The sequence below is a fragment of the Thermothelomyces heterothallicus genome (genome assembly GCF_042370625.1).
Source record: "Thermothelomyces heterothallicus CBS 202.75 unplaced genomic scaffold P884_scaffold_35, whole genome shotgun sequence".
In the NCBI taxonomy this organism is placed as follows: Eukaryota; Fungi; Ascomycota; class Sordariomycetes; order Sordariales; family Chaetomiaceae; genus Thermothelomyces; species Thermothelomyces heterothallicus.
In genome coordinates, this window is record NW_027192596.1 from 92,798 (window position 1) to 111,449 (window position 18,652).

General features: G+C 57.3%; 7 protein-coding genes and 1 non-coding gene across 8 annotated transcripts in view; 2 read left to right on the top strand and 6 right to left on the bottom strand.

Moving 5' to 3' along the window:
* Nucleotides 1–106: 106 nt before the first annotated feature.
* P884DRAFT_303240 (uncharacterized protein) lies at nucleotides 107–2,047 on the bottom strand (the record flags this gene model as incomplete). Its single annotated transcript, XM_069445011.1, has 2 exons — nucleotides 107–283; nucleotides 1,895–2,047. 2 exons carry the CDS (start codon nucleotides 2,045–2,047, stop codon nucleotides 107–109), a joined length of 330 nt encoding a protein of 109 aa, XP_069293837.1.
* Nucleotides 1,857–6,191, bottom strand: P884DRAFT_264655 (uncharacterized protein). Its single transcript, XM_069441864.1, has one exon. It carries the CDS (start codon nucleotides 6,085–6,087, stop codon nucleotides 2,278–2,280), a length of 3,810 nt encoding a protein of 1,269 aa, XP_069293838.1. The 5' UTR covers nucleotides 6,088–6,191; the 3' UTR covers nucleotides 1,857–2,277.
* Nucleotides 6,192–6,658: 467 nt separating this feature from the next.
* Nucleotides 6,659–8,439, bottom strand: P884DRAFT_280804 (major facilitator superfamily domain-containing protein; the record flags this gene model as incomplete). Its single annotated transcript, XM_069443477.1, has 4 exons — nucleotides 6,659–7,383; nucleotides 7,429–7,580; nucleotides 7,674–8,185; nucleotides 8,269–8,439. 4 exons carry the CDS (start codon nucleotides 8,437–8,439, stop codon nucleotides 6,659–6,661), a joined length of 1,560 nt encoding a protein of 519 aa, XP_069293839.1.
* A 1,181-nt stretch (nucleotides 8,440–9,620) lies between these two features.
* On the bottom strand, nucleotides 9,621–10,605 carry P884DRAFT_231865 (NADH-ubiquinone oxidoreductase B18 subunit-domain-containing protein). Its single transcript, XM_069439833.1, has 3 exons — nucleotides 10,474–10,605; nucleotides 10,283–10,407; nucleotides 9,621–10,102 (listed from the first exon to the last, which is right to left on the bottom strand). Exons 1-3 carry the CDS (start codon nucleotides 10,502–10,504, stop codon nucleotides 9,998–10,000), a joined length of 261 nt encoding a protein of 86 aa, XP_069293840.1. The 5' UTR covers nucleotides 10,505–10,605; the 3' UTR covers nucleotides 9,621–9,997.
* A 2,206-nt stretch (nucleotides 10,606–12,811) lies between these two features.
* Nucleotides 12,812–14,819, top strand: P884DRAFT_317588 (uncharacterized protein). The gene is made up of 3 exons (XM_069445318.1): nucleotides 12,812–14,164; nucleotides 14,222–14,413; nucleotides 14,465–14,819. Exons 1-3 carry the CDS (start codon nucleotides 12,878–12,880, stop codon nucleotides 14,777–14,779), a joined length of 1,794 nt encoding a protein of 597 aa, XP_069293841.1. The 5' UTR covers nucleotides 12,812–12,877; the 3' UTR covers nucleotides 14,780–14,819.
* Nucleotides 14,820–15,537: 718 nt separating this feature from the next.
* Nucleotides 15,538–15,622, bottom strand: P884DRAFT_t172. The gene has a single exon. It is a non-coding gene; the product is annotated as a tRNA-Thr (tRNA).
* Nucleotides 15,623–15,809: 187 nt separating this feature from the next.
* Nucleotides 15,810–16,855, bottom strand: P884DRAFT_264657 (uncharacterized protein). The gene has a single exon (XM_069441865.1). The coding sequence runs from the start codon at nucleotides 16,628–16,630 to the stop codon at nucleotides 16,061–16,063; it is 570 nt and encodes a 189-aa protein (XP_069293842.1). The 5' UTR covers nucleotides 16,631–16,855; the 3' UTR covers nucleotides 15,810–16,060.
* A 1,060-nt stretch (nucleotides 16,856–17,915) lies between these two features.
* The window catches only part of P884DRAFT_88807 (RmlC-like cupin domain-containing protein), a 909-nt gene continuing 172 nt past the window's right edge, over nucleotides 17,916–18,652 (top strand). The window contains exon 1 of the mRNA XM_069446144.1: nucleotides 17,916–18,578. Within this exon, the coding sequence (XP_069293843.1) occupies nucleotides 18,038–18,578 (541 nt within the window). The 5' untranslated portion in view covers nucleotides 17,916–18,037. The remainder of the gene's footprint in view (nucleotides 18,579–18,652) is intronic.

Here is an 18,652-nt window from a genome sequence, read left to right on the forward strand (position 1 = left end):
TCGTCTGACCGAATTAATCACATATATATTGGTTACATCATCCGCGCGACGTGGGAGGACATGGGCTTACTTGGCTTGCAGGAATTCGAGTGATCATACCCGCCTCTTACCCCGACCCTTGACCGGCGGGAGCAGGGTTCGGGGCCGGCTTGGGTGGACCAGAGGGCTTTTCGTACGCGCCTCGCTTCTGGCGGACGTGGCCGAGGCCGGCCGACGGCGCCGGTGGCGCTCGGGTGCCATCGGTGCGGGCCATGCTGTGTGGCCGGCCGATGGATAAAGCGGGCTGGTGGAAGTATTTGGTAAATTAGGTACCAACCGGATTCGCGACGTCTCTTTCCCTGGTTCTTTCTTTCCTCGGCGGCAGCACCCGAGGGTGGTCTAATTATTATTAATTAGACGACAGTGGTGGGCCCCAATGGCGGATCGGTGTGAGAGACGCGAGATGGGTACTTACTCCTGACTGAGCCTGTGTTAATTGCCCAAGACGTCTCGGTTGGGGGGGGGGGGGTGAACCACCCGGATGGGAGGACTGTGAATCGAAACGCTCGTTGTGATTTTGCTGTTATTGTCGGCTTGTGATGATCAGAGAGAACCGGTGTCTCGTCACCGGGAGACGGACATCCTTTAAAGTGATTATGTCGTGATGGGAGATGGGATGATGGGACTTTCTTTTCCTCTCTGCTTTGCCTTGTTTCCTGCTTGTCCTCTCCGAGGAGGGCTCGGACTGTCAACAGTCAGCACAGACACAGCTGGATCGCCGGTGAGGGCTGAAATCTTTCTTTCGGGAACGCCGATGAACAGACATGAGAAATCTCTGAACCACCCCCCCGGCTTCAAAGCGTCACTAGTCAACTGGTCCGGGCTTCATGGCTTGTGCCCATGGGCTCTAAACTGACCACTCAAAAGACGTGCTGCTCGCCAAATGCCGGCTTGGATGACTGCGTGGCTTGGATCCCAATTCTTGGTTCCCCGTGCTAATTACCCCTGGACAACCATGTGGGCGTGAGACAGGCAGAAACAAAAACAAAACCACACGACAGGAGGAGCACGCACCAACATAGCGAACCAGCGTCTGACACAGCCCAGGATTTGGGGCGGAAGTGATCCGGGATCCGGGCTTTGGACACCATCGGCTTTGGAAATGAAAAAATGTTTCAGTTACTGACAGGGGCTGCTGCCGAACAAAGAAAAAGAGAATGATCGGGTCAGGACCGTGTCAGAGAGAAAAATCTCAGCTCTTCGCATAATTATTATGGACAGGATGGACAGGAACACCCCTGGAGAGGTAACAACACACGAGATACGGATATAGGGTCAGCCCACATTTGCTTCATTAACTGCAGCGGCCAATGCTGTTTGTGCTGTTTGTTCAGGGGAGTGTGTGCCTGCAATGACCTGGTCATCTCAGGCTAGTGGATGAAAAAAAAAGAAGAAAAAGAAGAAAAAAAAAAAAGAAACAATTGTGACGACCGCCTCCACACTGACTAATTAATTAGTTAAAACCGGCCAGCTGCTTTGTTAGCAAGGTAGTCTTCTAACATCTCACATTCGTTTAATCCTCCTTCCCCCCCCCCTCCCCCCCTCCTCTTTTCTTAGTAAAGATCCCAAGGTCAGCGCCCCTGAAAGGGAACCCCCTTCCTCCACCCTTCCAGCACCCCGGCCACCTTCGCTTTCAGCTCCTCCTCCTCGTCCCGTCCTCCACCTTCTTAACCCCCCCTTCCCTTCCCCTTCTTCTTCTTCTTCTCGTTATTTTTGCCTGTCGACCAGCTCCACCAGCTGCAGCACGACCTCCCACATCTCCCCCCCCCCCCCCCCCCCCCCCCCCCCCCCCCCCCCCCCCCCCCCCCCCCCCCCCCCCCCGCCGCCGTCCCCGCCGCCGTCCCTGCGGCCGAACCAGTCCCCCGGCGCCATGTCCCGAGCGCGAGACCGGGTCGTCTCCGGAGTTTCCGTTGTTCTCGCTGCCGCTGACGTCGTTCCCGTTACCGGTATCGACCGAGGGGACTGGCGGAGTCGGCATCTGCATCGGCATCGGCATCGGCATCGGCATCGGCGCCGGGGCCGGGGTCGGGAAGGTGACTTGGTTTGAGGGAAAGGTGGAGGTTTCTCTGCATTGTTGTATGTTCCTTTACTGCTGGTCGACAATAGGATTCTTTTGACTTCTTGGTCTTTTTTTCAGACGGAGCCGTTGGCCGTATGGTTATTAGAGGGCGCAAGTGTTAGAGAGAGAGAGAGAGAGACCTCTCCTGAGCCGCCGTACTTTACCTGTGGCCAGCCAGCTCAACCCGGTGATGCCTCCACCAATGTTTCAGTGCCCGAGTCGGCCGAGCGACTCTGCTCCTTATTAATCTCGCGCAACTCTTCCCCTCCCACTCCATCCGTGTCTGCTGGAGGGTCGGGGTCCCCCGATTCCTCATCATCAACCACGGAATTCCATAAGATTCGCATCCGTGAGGTCATGGTATGGGTCTCTCCGTATGCCGGGTTGCTCGTCATGTGGGCTACAATGGTCTCGAGCAGCTTGCCGGCTTCCTCGTACCGGCGCTGAAGGTATAGACGGCGCCCGATGTTGCCGATTCCCCAATAAAAGTTGTCGTCCGGCTTTACGTCCGCTCGGTAGAGGTTCTCGATGATGCTCTGCAGCAGCCGGCCCCTGCTCTCCACATCGCCATCGCCACCGTCCAACAACAGGCTGTCCACGAGCGTGGGCGGGTGCAGCTGGGGCACGGTAATGAGCCTCGCCATGAGCTCCGTTCCCCTGATTCTGACGCTCTTCGCCTCGTCCTTCTTTCCTTGCTTCCAGAGGCAGCGGATAAACGCCTCGTGGATAGGGCCGGACAGGGTAAAGGGGAACCAGGTGCAGCTCCTCGGGTCGTGTTCGACAAAGTCGGTCAGTTCGCGCAACAAGTCCTCCACTTGTTTCGCCGGGGCTTTGCTCATGTCGAGCACGGTGAAGGCGACGATGTTGATGGTATATGAGTGCAGAAAGGAATCCTTGCCGGTCCAATCCTGCCGCAGAAGATCTCTGATGATGCTGCCGGCTTCCTGGAATTTCCCCAGGGCAGTTAGTACCTCGGTGTGAGTGCCTAGGCTCGCAAGAGTCTCCTCCAGCTGGGGCCCGTACACTCGGACCCGGAAGTCGACTATATCCCGGACAATCTCCTCGGCTTCGGCAGCTCGGCCGCGTGCCAACAGCATCCTTGCCCAGGCCAGCCTCGAGTCTTGGACGCAAGGGACGTAGTGGTCACCAGCGTACTTCTCGGATATTCGGCTGATTTCCTTCCACGTCTTCTCCGCCCTGTCGTACTCTCCATTCTTTGAGTACACCCTTGCACGCTCATCCATGACCATAACGGTGGATGTGTCGACCGGCCAGAAAAACTTGGTCGCTACGGCGACTAGCTTGTCTAGCAGCGTCGTCGCCAGACTCCGCGCTCCAATCTCCTTCCAGCTGTGATAGACGGCCCAGGCAAGGTAGAACCACAGCTTGGCCTCCAGCACGTCCCGCGGCTCCTCCTCGGCGAGCGGGTTGAAGTGCGCGGCCAGGCCTGGCTGGATCCGCCCGTGGGCCTTGAAGGAATCAATCGTCATTACTGCGGCCAGCACGAACCGCCTCTTCCACGTGTCGAACGATTTCGTGCGTGCTAGCCAAGTCTGAGTGCAGTAGCGGATCAAGGGGTGCATCTCGAACACGCCCTTACTCGCAGTGGGCATCGCCAAGGAATACCCGATCAGCGTATCGAGGTCCTGCTCGAACTGCTCGCCGGCGGCGGCAGCAGCATCTGAGGCATTGCCGTCGCCGTCGCCGTCGCTGTCGCCACCTCTGGAACTGCCGGACATGGAAGGCCACCAATCCTTGGCTACGGCCTTTGTCAGGTCCGAGAACCGGGGCTTCCACGGCCCCGGCGGCTTCTCCTCGGTCGTCGAAGCTGGCTTGCCGCCCTTCGTAAGGTCCGCGCTTACCCAGCGGCTCCAGATTTGCACGGCCTGGTCCTGCGGAACGAGGCGGTGCATCTCTCTGCGCCGCTTCTGGCTGATGGACGAGAGGAAAGTGGACGCGTGGGCGGAGAGGGTGTCGCGGAGGGTGAGGGAGGGGAGCTGTCCGGGGTCGAGCTCGAACCAGGCCCTGAGAGCCCAGTCCGGGATGGACTGGGGGTTGAAGAAGCTCATCAGGTAAAGGAGGTCGGCCGCCGAAGGCCTCTCCTTCCGGATCTGCTCCAGGGTGAAGGTCCAGGTGCCCAGCACCGAGGTCGAGGCGCCGCCGTAGCGGCGCTCGTCGTCGTACTCCCAGCCGAGCAGCACCTCTTGCCTATCCTTGCTGCGCAGCATGTCCACGTACTCCTCCAACCTCACCCGCGGGCTGCGGCGGTTGATGTATGCGGCGGCCTGGGAGATGGCCAGCGGCAGGCAGTCGAGGAGACGGACAGCTTCCCGTCCCTCCTCGTCTCCGCAGCCGTCCTTAAGCTTCGTCTGCAAGAGCTTCAGCGCCACGTCCTCGGTCATGGCGGCCACCTGGTAGATGTTCTTGGGGTTTCCAACCAGCTTCTCCGCCGCCTGAGAGGTACGCGAGGTGATCAGCGTGAAGCCGTTGCTCGTCTGCGGCAGCAGTCTGAGGAAGCGCGGGTCGTCGTCGCCCAGGATCGAGTAGTCGTCAAAATTGTCGAGCACTACTGTCCACCGACCGTTCTCCTCATCCCCGAGCCAATCGCTGACCCGGTAAGTGATGTCGTCGTCCTTGGATTCCTTGTGGGCCTCGAGCCCGAGCCTGCGTGCGATGGCGCGGTACGACTCCTCGAGGGTGCTTCGCGAGGTCGCGTTGAGCCAGAAGACGTGCGAGTCCTTCCGCACGTGGTATGCGTACTGGATGGCGAGCTGCGACTTTCCGATGCCGCCGAGGCCGACGAGCGCGACGCGGGCGCCCGGAAGCCGGGACTTCTCCTGCAGCCACGCCGAGATGTCGGGCCGGTCGACAAAATCCGGATCAGGAGGGAAGGGAACCGCCCATTTTGGGGTGAGGCGCCTCCTGTGGGCGACGGCCGTCGTCGTCGTAACGGCCGGCGTGTAGAGCGTGAGGATTGCCTTGGCCGTCGACGCTGCCGTGGCTGCCGCGTAATCCTGCCACTTCTTGTTCTTGTGGCTGTCGGCGTAGTCGCAGACGCCCTTGACGACCAGGCACGAGAGGTGCTCCCAGATGCCGGCGGCCTCCATCTCGAAGGCGATGATGCCTTCCTGCTCCGCTATCTTGTCGCGCCCGACCCCGGACTTCATGACCGTGTCCCCGGAGCCCACGGGACCGATGTGGATGGCCGGGTGGAACGCAGCAGGAGGAGGCTCGGGCCCTTCTCGCTGCTCGACCCGGCGCCTCCTGACCAGGAAGCTGTCCTCACACCCCACTTCCTCGCATGACTTCCCCATGGCCTCCTCGCAGACCGGATCCGTTTCGCTTGCGCGGTTCCGACATCCGCACTCGGGCGAGCCCCGGTGCTTGTGATGGTACTCGGACCGGAAGAGCCGGTCGGGTGACGCCCGGGGGAACGCGTACCTTGGTTTCCGCTGCTGCAGGTCCTGCAGGAAGGACACCGTCTTCTGACTCAACAGCTCCTTCCGGTCCGTGTCGAGCATGGCGAGGATGGCCAAGATCTCGTGGTTAGGCTTGGCCATGTTGTCCTTGGAGCTGTCCTTGCGGCGGAATCCGTCGGGATACTGCCTCCCGAAATCATACTGCACAAGCGACCGACTGATGACCACGTCGCCGAGGACGACCTCGTCGTTGCCAGCCATGGGAACGCCGCCGCAGATGCCGACAAGCAGGGTGAGGCGCAGGTTGGGGTAGCTGTGGCGGAGGTCGCTGGCGACAACGGCGGCGTTGACCTTACCCATCCTCTCCGGCAACAGGGTGAGGACGACATTGTGCTTACCGATCCGCCCGTTGACATATTGGTTGAGATCCCCGGGGGATTTGCGCAGCTCCAGGCCATCGTCGTCCCACGTCTGGTCTAAGACGGACAAAACGGCGTTGAATTCGAGGGGCAGCGCGCAAACAACAGCGACGTGAAACTCCTCGCAAGACTCTGGCCGCTTGTACCCCATTGTGCTGGACCAAAAAAAGAAAAAAAAATAAAAGAAAAAAGAAGAAAGAAAGAAAAAGTAAAAAAAAGGTCAAGCAGCGCTAAGCTCTTGCAGGCTCAAAGCGACAGATGGTTGAATAGATGATTGAATGAAGGAACGACGAGGGGGGCCGACATGAATAATTGTGCGGAGAAGCCTTAGTTATTAGCGAGGCTCTTTGGGTTGGATCGTCCGGAGAGGGGGGCCCCTCGTGGTGCGACCCGGCGGCGCAGACCAATAAGTGGCAACGCGAAGTCCAGCTGAATCCATACAGATACATACATATCCATATGAACATGATTAGCAGCATACGCGGGTATTCAAACCGCCGCCGACAATCATATTCAAGAAAACCATGAGCGCATATGTGTATGTGTGGAACAAATGGTAAAGTTAGTTCGTATCCAAAATATGATCGTCGTTAGGTCATATCAAAGGAAAAATTAACCCAAAACATTCATGACCGTAATTAGCAAAAAAAAAAAAAAAAAAAAAAAAAAAAAAAAAAAAAAAAAAAAAAAAAATCAGAAATCGATGGTTTCCCTTTTCCCTCTTAACGCCCGCCAATCTGCCCTTTAGGAATAGGAGGAACCCAAGAGACGACCAGGTTCAGCGCAATGTGCACGACGCCAATGACCCAGAAGGCCTTTGCGTAGTCGGACCCCCCGTCCATGAAGCGGAACACGATGGCAAACACGACGCCGCCCAGGTTCCCGCCGGCGCCCGTCAGGCCGGACAGGACGCCGTTGGCGTGCGGGTAGACGTGGGGCAGCAGGGCAAAGTGGGCCCCGTTGCCGGCCTCGAGGAAGACGGCCATGACGATGACCAGGCCGATCATGACGCCGAGGTGGTGCGGGTCGAGGACGCCGATGACGATGAGCAGCGCCCCCGCCGCCACGCCGCACACGTGCACCCAGGCCTTCTTGAGCCACAGGTTGCCGCCCGAGACGTTGTACAGCACGTCGCCGACGACGCCGCCCAGCGGGCGCGTGAGGAAGTTGAGGAACCCGAACACGGCCGCGTAGTTGCTCGCCCGCGTCTGGCCCAGGTACGGGAAGTTCTTGAGGTAGTACGAGCTCAGGACCGAGTTGACGGCCAGCTCGCCGCCGAAGCTGCACGCGTACGTGGCCACGTGGAAGAGCGCGTGCAGGCTGAAGACGATGGAGAGCGAGGTGCGAAAGGAAGGGGCTTGGATGACTTCGGCGTGCGCCGTTTCCATGATGGCTGTCGCGCCAGGGAGGGCAAGATTGGTGCTTGTCGCATGGGGGGACGAGGCTGCTGTTGTTGTCGCCGGTGGAAAGGGAGATTTCTTGTCGTCGGTACTGCCTTTCTCTAGGTCGTCGGATGAAACTTTGCCGCCGGCCGGCGTCGTCGCTCCCGACGGTTCGCGGTCGGCAATGGTGCCCGGAACGGAGACGACGGCACCCGAGATGTCCCGGGCTTCGAGATCTCGTCCAACGTTGTGGCGCTCGCTCCTAGACGGGGTACATTAGCTGCTGCTGTTGTGATGGGAGAGAGGAGAGGAGGGAGAAGAGAAGAAGTGAGAAGGAGGGGGGAAGGAGACATACCACTTGCCCATGGGCGTATCCTCGCACAGCACCAACATCCCGATTCCGCAAGCGATCAGACAGATCAGAGGTACAACGAAGGTGATACGCCATGCTTCACGATGCGTGTGTCCCCAGTGATGTACCAACGAGTCAAAGACGGCTGGCATGATGAAGTAGGTGATGCCGCCGCCAGCATTGCCCCAACCGCCCGACAGAGCATTGGCTGTGCCGACGACCGTCTTGTCGAACCATCCGGTGCACCAGACCTGGCATGGCACGAAAGAACCACCCAGGATGCCAATGAAGAGGCGGATAATGTAGAGGCCGGTCGCGTCCTTGATCAGGGGGGCGAGCCCGATGGGAATGCTGCCAATCATCAGAATCGCGCTGAACACCTTACGTGGGCCCCAGAGGTCGCAGAGCGGGCCGCAGACGAAGCGCACCGCCAGCGTGGCTACCAGGGAGACAATGTTGGAGTTGGCCACTTGCTCCGGAGTCAGGCCCAGGTCTTTTTTGATGGTGACTGTCAACTGTGAAGGGAAGGAATCGACGGATTAGTCGAATTCGATGGCCGCTGGATTGCCCGGACCGATGGGGTGAATAATAGACATACCAATGGCGGAAAGGCGTACCAAGCCCAGAAGGCCAGCATGAAGCCAAGCCACGAGAAGAAGAAGACGCGGCCATGCGGATCAATGGGGTTCAGGACGGGCACGCTTTTGGCCTTCCTGTTGACTGGGTTGAGGTCTGGCTTTCGCCAGAGATCGGCTGTCTTGAATCCCATTCTAGCTGTTATGCCGTTCCGGGATGCTGAACTTGATGATGCGAATGAGGCCCGAAGAAATCGACAACCCGTCCATGTCGCCGGTAGATATAGGCCGGGCTGTTGCTCATCACTTCGGCCAGACCGATGACCAAGGACTGTGACATCCCGGCCGTTGGGGGGGATTTGCCAAGCTCCCACGGGCCCGGTTCTGCGATAATTTAGTTTTCCGGAGATCTTGTAAGACGCATCCGCGAGGAACCAAGGAGCAATCCCGCGCTGGGGAATAATGTGGAGTGTTGTCCAGACCCCCACAGCCGACCCGGCCCAGCCCTGCCGTTAACTTATCTCCTTATCTGCGCCTGGGCTGAGGCTCTAGCCAGGGGCTTTCTTGGCGGAGATAAAGCGGCGACGCGTTGCTGGCAGCGGATGTTACCGCGCACCAACGTTATCTCGGACCGAGCAACAGAGATAAGTCTATCATGGAGAGGCATCTCCGCGGGCATAAAACCTGCCGCTCCCCCCAGAGTTCCGAGAATCTCGAACCTTGGCCGACTTGCGCGAATTCCCGGATACTGCACCCCGAAACCATGTCGAGGGCCCATCGCGGACGATGCCCAACGTTCAAGACGCAGGAATCTCTCGGGAGGCTCCTTATCAGAGATCGGCCACTCCAGTTTGGGCCGAAAGTTGTGGTCAAACCATTGCTTTTGCCCACCAACCTGTTTCGGAGTGTGGCGAATTCCATTCCAGTATCAATGATGATCGTCGACAGATTGGTTTCGCGACTCAGCCCTTCCACGCGCCTCCGCTGCATCCCATCGGAGAACCTCGCAGCATCTGAGGAGGATGAGGAATTGTGGCGTGGAGGAATGGCTTGAAATATAGCCAAGCACGGTCAATGTTATCTACCGCCACGACAATGCCCCTTTCCTGTGAATGCACCGTCAGTGGGCCTTACGAGGACGGCCAATTTCCCCGGCGCCGACTCGGAGATGAACCGTGGAGATGTGATGCACCGCCGCCGCAAGTAGTTATGGGTATCCTTATCAATGACCAAACAGCACCCAATGAACGCTCTTGGGGAAAAAAACCGGTAGGGCTCCGTTATCATGGAATGCCTAGAGCGTGGTCGGATTAGTCCCAAGAGCGTGGGACAATAGGATTTCGGGACAAGGTCCAGAAATAGTTAATCGTTCATTGAGAGGGATGTGTTGCACCGCGGTTCGTTCTCCCGTAGCTTTAGTCGATGCCTGGTATCAGGTGAGATCAATATTCCACAAGTCCCAGCATCCCCGACGCCGAGAGGTCCACGGGATTCCATCAGGAGGGGAGAGAAAAGAAAAGATGGGAAAGAGAAAAAGGATAAAAAGAAATAGAAAAAAGAGAGAGAGAGAGAGATAGGAGGGATGGAAAGGAAGGAAAAGGAAAAGGGAAGGATGAAAAAAAAAACTGATAGGTATGTCGATGCAGTGCATTGCCGTCTATCTTTGCCAGCCTCGACTGCCAACCAACCCCATATGTACACGGCGGAACCATTTCCCGCCCATCAGGACATCATTCGGCCACATTTGGCCTCTCAATTGCTCCGCGCCCCGCCCTTTGCCTCCCTGAGCTCGTTCATCTTGGCGACGCGCTTCTTGAACTCGACGTATTGGCATTTTTCGTAGCTGTGCCTCTCGTCCTGCGGCGGGCAACGTCAGCCGGTCTGCTCCCGAGTCTGCCCTCCCGGGCTCGTGGCACTGCACACTCTTCTGTTCCGTCTCTCACATGGACCGGGAAGAACGGAAGGGAGTAAGAGAGGGGGGGGGGGGAGAGTCTTCGGGTCGAGACGGGTCAGACGGGATCATGGCGCGTCTCGTACCTCACACTTCCAAGGCATGTAGTAGGTCTCGAAGCGACACCGATTGAGCGGAATCAGCAGGTGGGCGCAGCTATCTCGGTATTGCAAGGGCAGCTTCGCATCGCGCATTTCCTCGCGGGTCGCCCCTGCGGTGGGCCGTTAGCGTGCGCCGGTGTCACGGGAAGAAGGTTGGCAGGATGGGAAGGACATACGCCGGGGTGTCTCGCTGGATTCTAACGCCATGGTGGGCTACAATGGGGCGGTTGCGGGCGGCAATTGCGCGGGTCGATGTGTTCGTGGTGTTGAGGTTCGCCGAAGCTCTGACGCCCCAAGCCGGCCAGGCAAAGTGCAGTGGAGCTTCTCGCCCGGCTCGGAGCTCGAGCCTCAGGCACAAAGCGGATATCCCCAATAACTAACTATTAGCACGTGCTTTGGCACGTGAACATACCGTTGCATAGCCCTTGCGGCCCAAAACGGCAACGATAAGACAGCGATGCACTGCATCGAGACATCTACCGGTGCACTGCATCGAGATATCTACCGTTGCACTACATCGAGACATCTACCAAGCCAAATATTTTTTATCTTTCTTTTCTTCCTTTTAAGCGACGACTTGGCATGACGACTTGGCATGAGGGCCAGTGAGGTGGTTTGTAGTTTGAGTATTTGAAATTCAGAAGAGGCCCCCCCCCGCCTACAAGTACCCAATCAGTGCAACCCGCGATGAGGCTGAGTTAGCAAATGATTGCACGATCTTGAAGATCCCAAGATACCGAACTGAGGAAGGTGGCGTTTTCGGAGGTATATTCTCGGCCGATAAATGACGACAATGGGAAGGAGAATGGGAAAGTTGATCGAACTTGCCAATTAGAAATAGTTCACTGCAGCAGCGATCACATGTAAGGTAACTCGATCGCGGTACATGGGAACACGTCGAGGCACCCAAGAATGTGATTTAAACCTGGCCGCCCACCGCGTGAACCCCCGTGCCCCCCACGCACTGTGCATTGCCCTCATTCTCTCGTGCAGTTGACCGACACATGCAAAGATACGGCGTAGAAAACGCAAGTCGGGCGAACGGAGCCCAACGATTCACAGGCAGGACGATCTTGAGAAAATCAGCGCTCGGATTGGAAGCATGCTTACCTGAGGTATCTGGTGGTTTCAGATACTAAGTAGTATAACTAGTCCGTAATTACACCTTCGAGAAACTGCAGCTGAGTCAGCCGCAGCCTCACCCGCAGCCGCAGTAATTAATTATACAGTTATACAGCCACGCGGGAGCCAAGGAGGGCAGCGGCCCGAGCAGCGAGGAGTTCGGATTCCCGGTAAACGGGTATAATTACTACACACCTAACCTTTGGGACAAGGCTACACGGCAGAAATCTTATTCTGTTTATGTTCCTTGGGGGGCCAGGTAGTCGCTACTTCCCTCCCCAATCACGGAGGAGCACATGGCTTCGAGGGAACCGGTTTCCTCTTTCTTCTTTCTTTCTGCCCGCAAGATCCAGGGTAGGTGTAAAAATTGTGTCAAATTGTCAGGTCTCGCAGGGCCCTCATTGGTCCCTCGCTGTTTCACTCGGCCAAAATTCACAGAATGCCTCAGATCGATGGGTCGACGGGTCGACAGGTTGACAAATACTTTAGGCCCGACATACAGCGAAGCGGCCAACCGCTTTCCGCACTTCCTCCGAAGCTTTCGGTCTTTGATAATCTCGCATGAGATGGCCGATCTCCCCCTGCAACGAGGTACGGGCTGCTAACCAGACTCGGCGAAAGCTTCGGCTCTACCCGCTCGCCGCTTCGATTCCCTGGTGGCGTTCGGTAGCGCTGCATGTGCCTCCTGCGTCCTGATGCGCCTTGGGCAAGAGTCGGTTACATTGACGAGTGCTGGATATTAGTTACCACCTACCTTGCTAGGTCTGAGACACTTGATCGAACGGATCGGTTGCATACCCGGTTGGCTCTCCAACATTATAATTTTTGTTTATATGCCGAGATGCTGCAGCGCAACGTTGAGCCATCCGTATCACGATGGACGGGAGCCGCTGCACGCTACCGTGATACAGCACCCGTCCGTCCGGACCGCACACGAGCGACCCGACAACAACGACGCTCGGCTCAACCGCAAGAAAGCGAGGCGAGAGATGCTACTGCGCCCGTCGGTGCACAGATTCCACGAGACCGAGCACCAGCAGCGGACTGATTCTCCTTGGCGACTGTCGTCGTCGTGGTCGGCGATGCGACTTTGTGGCGTGTGGCGTGACGGGAAAGATAGGCAGGTAGACATGCTGGATTCGCCAGATGGGACTCCCGGGATCGACCTGGTCTGGCACGAGAGAGGGCGGACCAGACTACTATCATGGCTTCCACCAAGCTTGTGCCTTGAACGGAGATGCGGTTGCCTTTTTCATCCTCACGTTGCCATTGTAGTATCTACAAGTCCTCCAAGTCCTATGAATCCTATATAAATCTGATGATGGCTCACCTACCCTTCACTCCCGTTGAGTGTGGACCAGCGAAGCACATAGAAGCTCACAAGCTCCCTCTCACTGTTCCTTCGAGCCTGCTTCCGGCCTTGGTCGTGCCCTCCGTCCTAATCTCCCTCTTGATACCATGTCTCCCTCGTTGCCAGGGACGCCGGGTCCCCTGCCCATCGACGGGCAACAACAGCAACCCTCTCCCAACGGGCTCAGGCCGGGTGATTCCCCGCGCAGTACCCCCACTGAGACCTACGATCAAGATGTGTCGGACTGCGAGTCGGATGTCGATGACGAGTCCAGCACGGACGTGGAGAAAGCAGTAACGTCGTCAACCCCATCCGCGGCTACCCTCCCCGGGACGCCGCCGAGGCCATCCAAAGCTAGGTATATTACCGAATCCGGGGTCCTTCCCAACGACGCCGACCCCTTTGAGGCCCACGGCCTCGACAGCTCGCCGTTGCCCCCCAAGCGGTCGTCGATCAGGGCCTACCGGTTTCTGCGGTGGAACTTTGGCTCCGTCTACCGCCGCATCTTCACTCTCGTGTACCTCGGCAACATGGCCGCCCTGGCCGTCTTCGTTGCCCGCCGCGCCAAGTCCGGCGATCCGTCCGCCTTCACGCACCAGCAAGCCAGCACCGCCGCGACGGCTAACATCCTGGCGGCCGTCATCGTGCGCAACGAGCACGTCGTCAACGCCCTGTTCTGGGTCTTCGTCTCCCCCTGGACCAGGGTCATGCCCCTCCACGCCCGCACGCTCGCGGCCAAGGTGTACTCGTACGGCGGCATCCACAGCGGCGGCGCCGTGTCGGCCACCTTCTGGTACATCGTCTTCCTGGTGCTCCTGACCATCGACTTCCGGCGCACCAACGGCCCCGGTCCGGTCAGCTCCCTCCGCGGGGGCATCTACGCCGTAAGCTACGCCATCATCGTGCTGCTCGTGTCCATGCTCGCCTCGGCGCACCCCGAGGCGCGCCGCAGGGTGCACAACTGGTTCGAGGGTATCCACCGCTTCATGGGCTGGACGGCCGTGGCCCTCTTCTGGGCCCTGGTCGTCCTCCTCGCCGCCGATTCCGTCGTCGTCGTCGGCGGCGGCAGCGGCGGTGGTGGCGGTGGCGGCGCCAAGCTCGGCCGCGCCCTGGCCGCCTCCCCGTCCTTCTGGATGCTCGTCGTCATCACCCTCCTCATCGCCTACCCCTGGACGCGTCTGCGCATGCGCGACGTCGAGGCCGAGGTCCTCTCCCCGCACTGCCTCAAGCTCACCTTCCGCCACCGCGACGTGCACTACGGCCAGGCCGTCCGCCTGACCGACTCGCCCCTGAAGGAGACTCACGCATTCGGCGTCATCCCCGGCATCATTTCATCCTCCTCCTCCTCCTCCTCACCGTCACCAACACCAGTACCTAGTGAGAAAGCCGGAGCGGTCGCCACTGCCACGGAAAAGAAGAAGGAGGAGGAGGAGGAGGAGGAGGAGGATCAGGAGCAGGGCTTCACGGTGCTCGTGTCCAACGCGGGCGACTGGACGCACAAGCTGATCAAGGCGCCGCCGGAGCGCATCTACACGCGGGGCGCGCCGCAGTTTGGCGTGCTGCGCGTGGCCGCGCTCTTCTCCCCCTGCGTCGTGGTCGCCACGGGCTCGGGCATCGCCCCCTGCCTGGGCATCCTCGCGGCCGTCGCCGCCGTCCGGGAGGGGAGGCAGCCGCGGCAGCGGTTCCGGGCCGAGATCCCGACCCCGGAGTCGGTGCGCGTCCTCTGGGCCACCCGCGACCCCCTCGCCACCTACGGGCCCGAGGTCCTCTCGCTGGTCCGCCGGGCGGACCCCGACGCCGTCGTGCTCAACACGGGCAAGGGCAGGCGGCCGGACCTGGTCAAGCTCGTCTACCGCCTCTGGGAGCAAGAGAGGCTGGTTGGGGGCGGCCGCGGTAAGGAGAAGGCCGAGGCGGTCGTTATCATTTCCAACCAGAGGGTGACGGAAAAGGTGGTCTACGGGCTCGAGGCTAGGGGTGTGCCCGCATTCGGCGCTATTTTTGATTCTTGAGCTCTGGTTCCCTTTTTTTTTTTTTTTTTTTTTTTTTTTTTTTTTTTTTTTTTTTTTTTTTTTTTTCTCTTCCATTTTCTTATCCTCTCTGCTCTTTCCTGTTTTCTCCAAAAGTTGAGTTATGAGTCTACGTCCTGTGGTTCAAGTCGTCCCGTCATGCCTTTCGGCGCCTTTTTTTTCCCCGTAGAGTCGGTGTCTTTCGGAGCTTTAGTTAGAATGGCCCCTGGTTCTGTCACTGACCCCCCTGTTCCGAATCAAGCTACGGAGCACAATCGTATTCAGAACCATCTCGAAGTAGACAAATTCCCAAAAAGAAACAATAAAAATACACTGCATCCAGACTCCTGTTCAAGTGACTCACAAAGAGCCACCAATAATATCAATACAAGGTATATGCAGGAGTGAGCTGACCTCAAAAATCTATATGTAGAATTCTATTAATAAAGCATGCCAACGGTACTTGTGCAGCACAGTTAGAGTTGGCAGCATGCTATTAGTAACTATTTAAAGGTTCCTGTAAGATTTTGTTTAAAGTTAGGAAAACAATAAAAAATGAATGAGACATTTGATTAAACCTCTAATTAATTAATAATTACTTATCTAGCTACCATCAGAATTTAATTAACAAGCAGCAAATCTGCAAATGCTAGGTTATGACATGTCATATTCCTGGCGAAAACTTGCCAGATGCTTGAAAAACGAAGCCCCTGAGACCAAAACAATTAGCCACATACTTAATATGAGTGACGAAAAAGAAATGCCTACTACAGGAATCGAACCTGTGATCTTTGCATGTCGTCGAATGATACAAGTGCAACGCATTAGCCACTATGCTAAGCAGGCTTTTTAGTTGCCGAGACGGGTTGTATTGATGGTCTATTGAGGGCAACTGCGAGTACCTAGTCTTTGCAGAAGCCTTGCTTCATGGAAGAGATGTTGTAAAATACACACGATTCAGAGCTTGAAGCTAGGCATGAAGTGGCTGGCTTTCGCAGCCTATTACTTTTTTTTTTTTTTTTTAGATCACCTAGGCTGCAAAGGAGAGAAACTATTAATTAGTCGTAATTCAAAGGCACCTTACGCTCCTCTTCGAAGCTGACATGTCCATGTAGTTCATTGTTGGAGTTTTTAAGGCGGTGGCCGACAGCACAACACCTCTCGGGCTCATCCGGTAACTTAGCGACTTTTGGTCCGACTTTAACGACCGATTGCAACCTCGGATCATTCGGATTGCCAGCGCAGCATGGACTGAACTTCTGCAACGGTGGATAAGGCGCGCATTCACTCTTCCCCAGTCCTGCCGGCCTCGAGTGCCTTCCTCTTCTCCTCTCTTCCCGTGTTGCCATCCTCCCAGACGGACGGGTACGCCACCAGGTCGCGCGCCCTCGTCTTGACCTCCCGGCCGTGCCGGTCCAGCACGATGACGCCGATCTCGGGGTTATAGTCGAGCATGGTCTGCGCGCACCTCCCGCACGGGTTGATGACGCGGAACACGACGTCCCCGGCCCCGTCCCAGGGGCCCTTCTGCAACTGCTGCTGTTGCTGCTGCTCCTTCGGCCGTCTGCACACGGCGATGATGGTCTCGACGTCGGTCGGGAGCACGCCGCGCGCGGCCGCGGCCCCGAAGGCGCAGAGCTCTGCGCAGGGCCCGCCGGTGAAGTGGTAGACGTTGAGGGCCACCACCGTCTCGCCCGTTCGACGGCTGCGCACGGCCGCAGCCACAGTGTGGTTGTCGTCGGCCACGGGCACGCCGGCAAAGGCGCGCACGCAGAGGTCGAACAGCTCAGGGTCCAGGTGCGTGGTTTTGGTGGCCGTGGCTATAGGCCCAGTCTTTGGGCTGCTGGTCGTCATGGTGCGTAATTATTGCGAGGTTCAAACTTTTGAGTTGGTACCCCTGGGTGTGGGCAAGAGGTCAAGATACACCAGATGCCAAGACGGACCGACAGTTCGAGCAACGGAAGAGGGGTTTCGACCTCGGGTTGCTGAGGAGATGATTTGGAAAACTGATAAATAATCAAGTGATCGATTTCGCAGTTCACCACCCCTCCAGCGACGCTAAATGAAAGACGGTGGTGTTAATTTAATTATTAATTATGGGTTTCCAAAGTTGCAAAAGGTTTGTATACTAGTATTTAGGTACCTACCTACTTATACACACGTGGAGATCTCCAAGAACAGCTTGAAACTAGAACACGCAAACAATTGAAGCATAATTAGTAAATTATTAATACCAAAGGGGCAGTTGGATGTGAAGTGGAAAGTGCTGCTCTCGGCGTGACTCAACCGGCATCGACCCATTTTCCCAGCATCGTGCTTTTGGATTGTACCTTCCACAATACATATGGTAGCCGTTCTCCGCACAACAACGATACTAAGACTGACTTGATGAGCAACAGATGGATTTCTGGGAGTTTAGACGGGTGCTCTAATTCCTCCCTTAGAGCGGTCAGCCAGCTTCCCGAGCATTGAATGTAACTCTGTCGATAGCGCTGCCACCACGGTCTGGAATCTTACATAATATTAGCGAAGCTGCCAATAGGCCATAAAACGCACAGATTACATATTACTATACCTTTGGTAGGCAGTGGTGCTAGTAAGCACGCCAAGAATCTTTGTTGTTACAAAGGTTCCAAACCCACAAAAACGTAAGCCGCCTACTAATCCCTCAAAAATGGCGACCTCTTCCAGCAGACTTGATCCTCCCATGGTCCGTGTGCCTTCCGCCACGTTCCTATTGGCAGCAGCAAGCACGAAGGACCAACGCGGGGGAACAGAATGCTGGAAGGAATGAAGTCATAAGGGGACTTGGAGATTAGTAGTGCGTATCTCCTCGACGACGGAACCCGCTCCGCCCGGTTAGCGATCATCATCCGACGCGCGTATTCAAGATCGCGACCGGGATGAAGGGGGGGTGCGGCTGCGTCGGGAGGGGCGCATGCTGACATGGCTGTTCCACTGACACGGTGATTGACATCCTTGGAAGGCTTCACCGCTGAGCGGTCATTATTTATCATTGAAAACTGAAGAGCCACTGCGCTGCCGCGCGCAGCAAGTAATAGCAAACCGCATCCAGCGCGTGTTTGCTCCCTGTTCACCAGTCCCAGGCTCGACCCACAGCACTTCAAATCGCACACTGCACCGGGTGCTGATAATTACAGTTCGGTAGCAGGAAGAGGAGAAGAAAATAAAAGAAAAAGGAACGAGGGAAGGAAAGAAGGAAGGAAGGAAGAAAGAAAGAAAGAAAGAAAGAATTCCAGCATGGCACGACTCCAGACACTGCTCGCAGGCCTCCTCGGCTTGTCCATCTCGACACAAACCCAGACCGCGACTGCGTCGCCCGCAAGTCCCCGAGAGGTCGAGGCGCAACACTGGCCCAGCCGAGACAAGTCGCATCACCACGACTGCAACGGCTCCCCCGCGCCCATCAACCAGCGGACGGCGCAGGAGGTGATTACGCGGCTCAACCTGGTCCCCAACGTGGAGAAGGGTTACTACGTCGAGACGTTCCGGGACGCCTACAACGTGACGGCCGACCGCTCCGCCAGCACGGCCATCTACTACCTACTCGAGGGCCGCGAAGGCCACTCCAACTGGCACCGCGTCGACGCCGTCGAGGTGTGGCACTACTACGCCGGCGCCCCCCTGACCCTCTCCCTCGCCCGCGACGACGGCTCGCCCGTGCGCGAGGTCACGCTCGGCCCGGACGTCTTTGACGGCCAGCAGCCCCAGGTCGCCATCGCCAAGTGGGAGTGGCAGAGGGCCCGGAGCCTCGGAGAGTGGACCCTCGTCGGCACCACCGGTATGTTTCTCTCCTCTCTCTCTCTCTCTCTCTCTCTTTTTTTTTTTTTTTTTTTTTTTTTTTTTTTTTTTTTT